The 7,696-nt window shown below is 46.8% G+C and overlaps 1 protein-coding gene across 1 annotated transcript; it reads left to right on the top strand.

Moving 5' to 3' along the window:
* Nucleotides 1-536: 536 nt before the first annotated feature.
* Nucleotides 537-3,881, top strand: LOC308172819 (kelch-like protein 33; the record flags this gene model as incomplete). The annotated part of the gene is made up of 4 exons (XM_080547767.1): nt 537-1,284; nt 1,545-2,481; nt 3,051-3,200; nt 3,359-3,881. 4 exons carry the CDS (start codon nt 537-539, stop codon nt 3,879-3,881), a joined length of 2,358 nt encoding a protein of 785 aa, XP_080403893.1.
* Nucleotides 3,882-7,696: the final 3,815 nt, after the last annotated feature.

Below are 7,696 nucleotides of genomic sequence, written 5' to 3'. Positions count from 1 at the left end.
CTAAATTATTTGATACTGTAAATGTGCAATCGGATCTATGACTTAAGAGAGTATATATAGCGTCTTGTTTGGTTGTGTGTCATACACACAAGCACACACAAGGAGAGGGAAGGGGAAGAGGAGTAAACAGAGAGACGTAACCCTGGAATGAAGAGGAAGAGAAAACTACAACTCCAGAAGGTCAATAGGATAACTTGAAGATGCATACGATAGGTCAATGAACACAGTTTGCACTTCTTCACATAATCTACGTATGAAGTAAGTGGCCTTGGGAAAAAAAGGTTTTTCAAATTGTTCAAAATAACGGTCAGAATTGTAATTCGAATGTGCAGTGATGTTATTGCAACAGCAAACAGTTAAAACGTGTCATAGGTCTTCCTTTATCAGGGAATAAAGCACAGCGTTGAGCGCCTCTTGGCCAATCACAATGCTCGGTCAGATTTACTTGTTTTATAATAGTGTGGTAGCATCAGCTTAGGCTGGGAGGAGGGTGTAATTGTTGGACATTTGCTGTATATGTATAGACTATTGTAGTCATGGCTGCCTTGGCTTTATGCCTGTATGAGGAAATGGGGACTCTGTGGACAGGAGGAATGTTGCTCAATAGGGGAGGGCAGGAAAATGCCATCAACGGTTCAGAGATTGAGACAGATGAGGTGATTCAAGGACTGGAGGAAGATTTAAAAGAGGATGAGGAAGAATGTGGAGATAAGGACTCGATAAAGGTGTACAGCAGAGACACCTATCCTAGAGAGGTGTTCCAGGCCCTGGAGGAATTCAGGGACTGCTCTGTCCTCACCGACCTGACTCTGAGCATTGAAAATGGGCCGAGCATCAACGCACACTTCCCTGTCCTGGCTGCTGTTAGCTCCCTTGTCCACCAGAGACTGCAAGCGAGGGATGAAGAGAGAGAGAGGAGAAGAGAGAGCGGAGAAAGTGATAGCACAGACTCCCAGAGACAGATGTCCATTGGCCTGGGACCTGAGGTGGGGTGTGTGGGTCTGACAGGGGTGCTGGAGTTTGCATATACTGGGGCCATAGGAGCTCTGAGCAGAGACACACTGGCCCAGATACAGGCTGCAGCTCACACACTAGGGGTCGCCAGAGTTCTGGATCTCTGCAGTGAGGAGGAGGAGAGAATGAAGAATGGAGGAGGGGGAAAGAAAGAGAGGAAGATCTCTGTGGCAGAACAGATGAAGGTCAGCCTTCAGGCCATCAGACAGCTGTGGACAGAGAGAGTGGGCTGTGATGTGGAGCTGGAGGCTGATGGGACATCATTCCATGGTGGGTAGACTGGTATCAAATACTGTATGTCATGTATATTTACTGTGGTATGATAGAAGGTAGAATACTAATTAATTTACGGGGTATAAGCAGGGATCAAACTTAACTCAATGGAATCAGAACAGTCCTTATTTCACTTGTATTGCATCTCAATTCAACGACTAAGCAATTACTAATGTAGTATGTAACAACATGTTGATTTGCTGGAAGTTTTTGTAAGTGTGACCGTTTTACATATTCTCTTGCCTGATTCCTCCAAGTCCACAGAGTTGTCCTGGCTGCCAGCAGTGTCTACTTCCGGGGCATGTTCACCAGCGGGATGAGGGAATCCCAGCAGCCCTGTGTGGCCCTCCCCTTCCTGGCTGCCTCTGAGCTGGAGGCTCTGATTGGATGCTCCTACAGTGGGGCCCTCCACCTCAGCTGGGGGTGTGTCTTTGAGATCACCTGCACCGCCCTCCAGCTCCAGTTCCAGCCCGCCCTCTCGCTCTGCCTCAACTTCCTGCAACAGGAAATGAACGTCAACTCCTGCCTGGATGTGATGTCTCTTGCCGAGGCTTATGGGATGGTGGAGCTCCTCGAGGTGGCCAATGACTTTGTCTTGAGGCACTTCCAAGAGGTGGCAGCCACCACTAAGTTCAAGGACCTCTCAGCCAAGAAGCTTCAAGATTACTTGAAAAGCAACTCTCTCCTCGTTCCTTCTGAGCTTGTTGTGTTCAAGGCAGTGGTTGCCTGGACTCAGGCCAACCCCGACATAAATCTCAGTCTTGTTAAGGAGCTGATGGAGACTGTCCACTTCACCCTCATGAACTTCAAAGACTTCAAAGAAGTTCAAGCTCTGAAAATATGGACTGAGCCCAGCATGGAGAGTCTTTATACGACTATATGCGAGGATTACTGTCACACTGCTCCCAGCAGTCACTGCAGGGTCTACTTTCCCAAAGACACCCTGGTCCTGGTGGGTGGAGACCAGATCTCTGCTGATTTCAGATTGCTAAAATCACCCAGCCGAGAGCTGTGGTTCGGGAACTCTTTTAAGAGCTACACAGGCATTGTGAAGACAGTGGAGTGGAAGTTGTTGGGGGAGATGCCAGAGTCACCCAGGTTTAGCCATGAGGTGGCGGTTATGAAGGGGAAACTGTACATCGCTGGGGGGCGGAAGTATTACAACTTGAGTGCCACCTTGAATTCTGTTTACAGGTGAGATTTGTGGTCCCAGTCAATTAGGATTACAAATGTCCCCCGCGGTGGCGCAGCGGTCTAAGCATCAGTCTCTGGTGCAAGCTGCCCACCGGGGACTGGGATCGAATCCCGGTCTCGCCAGATCCGGATATGGCCGGGGCCCACAGGGAGCGGCATATTGAGCGGCCGCTCCCAAGGGGGGTATAGGACTATTTCCGGAAAAGGATCTGTCGCGCAACACCGCCCCCGGGGTGCCGGAATAACGGTGTTGGGCTCGAGGAGCCAGACAGCTAGTCTGCCTGGCTATCTCCTCTGGGGCTGCCGGCCACGGGGTCGTGCGGCGGATCCTACGCAATAGGCAGGGGATAATTGGATACTTGGTTGGGTGCAATTGGATACCAAATTGGGTGAAAAAGGGATAAAATCAGAAAAACAAAATTTGAAAGAAAAAAAAGGATTACAAATGTTGTATATTTGTCATTTTTCATCACTCTCTCTCTATGTGTACAGTATGCGTTCTTCTTTCTTTTTGTCATTGGTCACTTTTCCTTTCCAACTTTCTCCAGGTATGATCCCCTCCAAAATAGCTGGCAGAGACTGGCCGATATGCAGCAAAAAAGATCTACCTTTTCCATGGTTGTACTTGATGGTGTCATTTATGCCATTGGAGGGGACTCTGACACAGACACTTATCTGGACAGTGTGGAACACTACTGCCTGGATACAGATTGCTGGAGGTAAGTGTCTGTCATAGATTTGTTTGAAAACAGGTAGCTTGAAGGTAGCTTGTGGTGATTTAAAGTCTCATAATCCTGTCTTTCTGATGAGTATTTATTATGTCTACGTTTTACTGGTTTGTGTATACGAAAGCATCCACTTTGTCCTTCCCTTTTAGTTTTGCCAGACCTTTGGATGTGACCCTGGGTGGCCACGCCGCTATAGTGTGGAATGGAGAGATCTTCATCTCAGGGGGGTGTAACTGTACGTACAAGTGCCTGGTGTCCATGTTCCTGTACCACCCTGAGAGAGGAACCACCTACCTGGCTGACATGAACCAACCTCGAGCTAATCACTGCATGGAAAGGCTTGGAAGCCATCTCTATGTAGCAGGAGGAGTCACAGCTGATGCCAAAATGGCTACCATTGATCAACTGGCCTGTGAGGTCTACGACCCTGTGGCTGACTCCTGGAGTGCCCTCACGTCCCTGCCCATCCCCCACATTAGTGCAGCCTCTGTGGTCCTGGAGGAGAAGCTCTATGTGCTGGGTGGATACTGCCAGGAGGACTGCAGTGAGTCCAGGCTGGTGCATCGCTATGATCCCACCACCCAGTGCTGGGAGAACATGGGCAAGATTCCTGGACACAGCATTGAAATACGAGCCTGTGTGTTACACCTGCCCGCCCACGTGAGACAGTGAGAACTCAATCACCCATAACCCCATGCCAAGTTTTATCAGACTGCAACTCCACCCCGATAATTACCATGCCTACATAGAGTACCTGGCTATCATCATTCTGTATCTACAAAGATCGAGTTGTGCCGAACATATATATTTTCCTCATGCTTATTTCAAATTGCTAATAAAATCATAAAATCTGTCTAATTGCCGTGGCAGTATACTTTCATTTCTGAAACAGATTCAGGAAAAAGTTTCATTATGGGGAAATACAATCCAGCACATATACACTAGAAATGCAAGTGAGCAAAGTATTATTTAATTTCATTGGACAGAGTAGAGCACATCACTCCATGTCCACAAACAAAAAGCTTAGGTATAAGGTTTTTAATTTCAAAAGTTACACACATTACAAACAGTTAGCATCTAAGCTTCCCCAAAGTGCAACTATCATGAAACAATGCTTGCTGGAAGAACAGAATTTCAAAGTTCAAGAAGGAACATAACTATGTACAGTGTTTCCTCCAGGATTTTTCACATTAGTGGCGGAGCGCTCATTTTTCGCGCGCGATAAAAAAGAAAAAAAAAGACGTAATTTCACCAAAAACTAGAGGGTGGCAACATTTTTTTTTTTTAAATAGCGGTTAAGTCATTAAAGCCGAGCAGGTGATTTTATATAGAAGGTGATCAAATACCAATATATCCTACAGCTGCAGTGGAACATGCGGAACGCGCATGACACACAGAAAGATCATCAGCTCATCGAATATGAAGTACACAAGAGTAGAGTACACATGGAACCGGGAACACGCATACAGCACTGAACAACATCCGTAGAATACAAACTTGTGACTGACAGTCACATACATACATACATACACACACACACACACACACACACACACACACACACACACAATGAAAGATCATCAGCTCATCAATACGAAGTAGGCCTACATGAGAGTACACGCACAAAACCGGCTAACGTTACTCATTAACTGTTTACACAAGTAAAATCACAGTGTGACAGTCAGATGGAGCATTCAGTAAAAAACAACAGCAAGGTAATGCTATCAGTTGAGTTAAAGAAAACCAACTCTTACCTTTGAGGACACCAACATGAGCCCTGCTTACCCGTACCTCCGCCGTTCTGATTTTAGAGGCATTAGATAATTTTTGCCCCGCGCATATTGCTATGAATAGTTCGAAGCTAGGTGCTTGCACGTTAGGTGCGAGAATGCTCGGTTAACCCATCTGCCACTGGATACGGAGCTTCCTGTGGAAAAGACGACAGTGGGTCAAGATGAACAGCCTTTCATCTCGACCCCTGACCCTCAGCACAGGCGCCCCCCAGGGATGCGTCCTCTCACCCTGGCTCTTCTCCCTCTACACCAACCACCTGATATCTCTCCACAGCTCAGTCACCTTTATGAAATATGCGGATGACACTACCATAATCGGACTCATAACAAACAATAACGAAGACCATTACCGCGAGCAGATAGCCCAAGCAGTCACTTGGTGCCTCAACAACAACCTCCAGCTCAACTCATCAAAAACACAAGAAATCATCGTAGACTTGAGGCACAGCCCCCCCCCAAAAAACCCATCAACATCCTTGGAGAACCCATAACCATAACGGACTCCTTCAAATTCCTTGGCACTCACATCAGCAACTCCCTCAAATGGAACACCAACACAGACTTCATCACCAAAAAAGCCCACCAACGACTATTCTTTCTCAGACAGCTCAAAAAATTCAAAGTAAAACAAAAACTCCTCCTTCAGTTCTACACCACCATCATTGAGAGCATACTCACCTCATCCATCACAGTTTGGTACGGCAGCTCGGACAGTAAATCACGGAAAAAACTACAGCGAATAGTAAGAAAATCATCTAAGATCATCGGCACCCCTCTCCCATCAGTTGAATCACTATATCTCAAACGCACCACAAATAGAGCACACAAAATTATCTCTGACCCCTCCCACCCTGCTCACCACCTGTTTCAACTGTTGCCCTCTGGACGGCGCTACCGATCCCTGGCCACCAAAACATCCCGCTTCAAAAACAGTTTTTTCCCCTCTGCCATAAGGACTCTCAACACCTGACTCACTGCACTGTATAAATTGTAAATTGTAAATATGTTCTGTCTTGTCTTGTGGTTATGTGTGTTCATGTACAATGTGTGTATGTTTTTTGACACTGTTTATGAGCTGTACCGACAACAAATTCCACCGACCTAGGTCGTGTGGTCATTAAACTATTCTTCTTCTATTTCTTCTTCTTAGCGGGAACATTATTTGTTTCACAAAATAGGCTGATTTAATTGACCATGAACATCAGAGACATACATTACGAATGTTCATTTAAAATACTCTATACTGAGCACTGGTATAAGAACATGAACCAGAGAACAGCAGAACCAGAGAACCCAGTTGTCGCTGATGATGTTGCATTTTCGATTAGGATACGTTTACGGGATTAAAGGGACCGGCGACGGGCGAAGAGAGAAATCCAAATGAAGGGTAGCGAATGGTGCTTTTCCACTACAGGGCTGGCCCGGGTCAGCCCAGGCTGGCCTGCTTCTTTGGCGCTTTTCCATTTGTCGGCCTGGATCAGCACGGCACGGTACGGCACGCTTCTTTAGCTACCCTTCGCGGGCAGGAACCTTTTTGCGAGCCGGTACCTTTTTGCCAGGCTGCGTGTGACGTGTGACGCTGCACACCGTTGATTGGTCAATGGAAATCGTCACAACATCGTCATCGTATGTTTTCACAGTACACCACTAACCGCCATTTTTAAATCTCACAACAGCGTTGAACAGCAGAGACTACTACTTCTTACTGTTCTTACTATTCAGTGTGTTCAGCATGCTATTGTGATCATGGAGAATTTTAGTTTGGAATTATAACCCATTGTGACGCAGAGATATTCGGCCTTAAGCGACGGGTCCCCCCCCCCCGGGTCCCCCCCCCCCCCCCCCCCCCCGATGAGCGTTTTACGATGTACCATAAATCTGCTTTGCTTATTCTATCTCGTTAACGGTACATGACTAAGACTCCATTCGAATTTCAGTGAATAACACCGGCTATGAAGGTGGTACAAACACAATACTCCTTTGCTAACTTCACCATCGGTATACGGTCATTTTGAGCCCTTAACCACCGCGCTGACACCCCGAGAAGATATGCTTTTAACCGTAAACTCAATGAACCGGGAGTTCACCCGCTGAGCGCCTGCTGGTTGAAACTCCCGTTGACAGCGGGGGGAGAGAAACGTTTTACCAGGGAATTCGCTCTGCGCTGTGTCGACCGTGATAAGAGTGTCGTATCGACACCATTCAAATGGTTTTGGATTCCCTGTCCTCTCCCCTATCCGGACACGTTTGAATTGTTATCCTAACCCACGGTAAATCACAGTTATTAACCCGCAAAGGGTGCCTCCGGGCACCGTGTTTGCCCGTGAATAACACCGGCTAGGAAGGTGGTAAAAAGACAAGACTATGCTGGCTAATTCCACCATCGGTATACGGTCATTTTGAGCTCTGAACCACCGTGGTGCCACCCCGAGAAGTGAACCGGGAGTAAACTCAATGAACCAGGAGTTCAACATGCGTCAAGTGCTTATATTCACTACGAGCAGTGTCGACATCGATCAGGCAGTAGCCATCTCATATGCTCAACATAACAATGATACTACAGTTCATAAAGCAGACTAGTGAAGGCAGTGGTTTTAAGGGTTCAAAAAACATGACTTTATTATGTGTACATAGCTTCCTCTCTCTCTCCCTCTCTCTCTTTCTCTCCAAAAAACCACGGTTAATAATATACCA

The sequence above is a fragment of the Nansenia antarctica genome, assembly GCF_963989245.1.
Source record: "Nansenia antarctica genome assembly, chromosome: 17".
NCBI classification, from domain to species: Eukaryota; Metazoa; Chordata; class Actinopteri; order Argentiniformes; family Microstomatidae; genus Nansenia; species Nansenia antarctica.
Note: the sequence above shows the minus strand (reverse complement) of the source record. Positions and strands in the feature narration are given on the sequence as shown.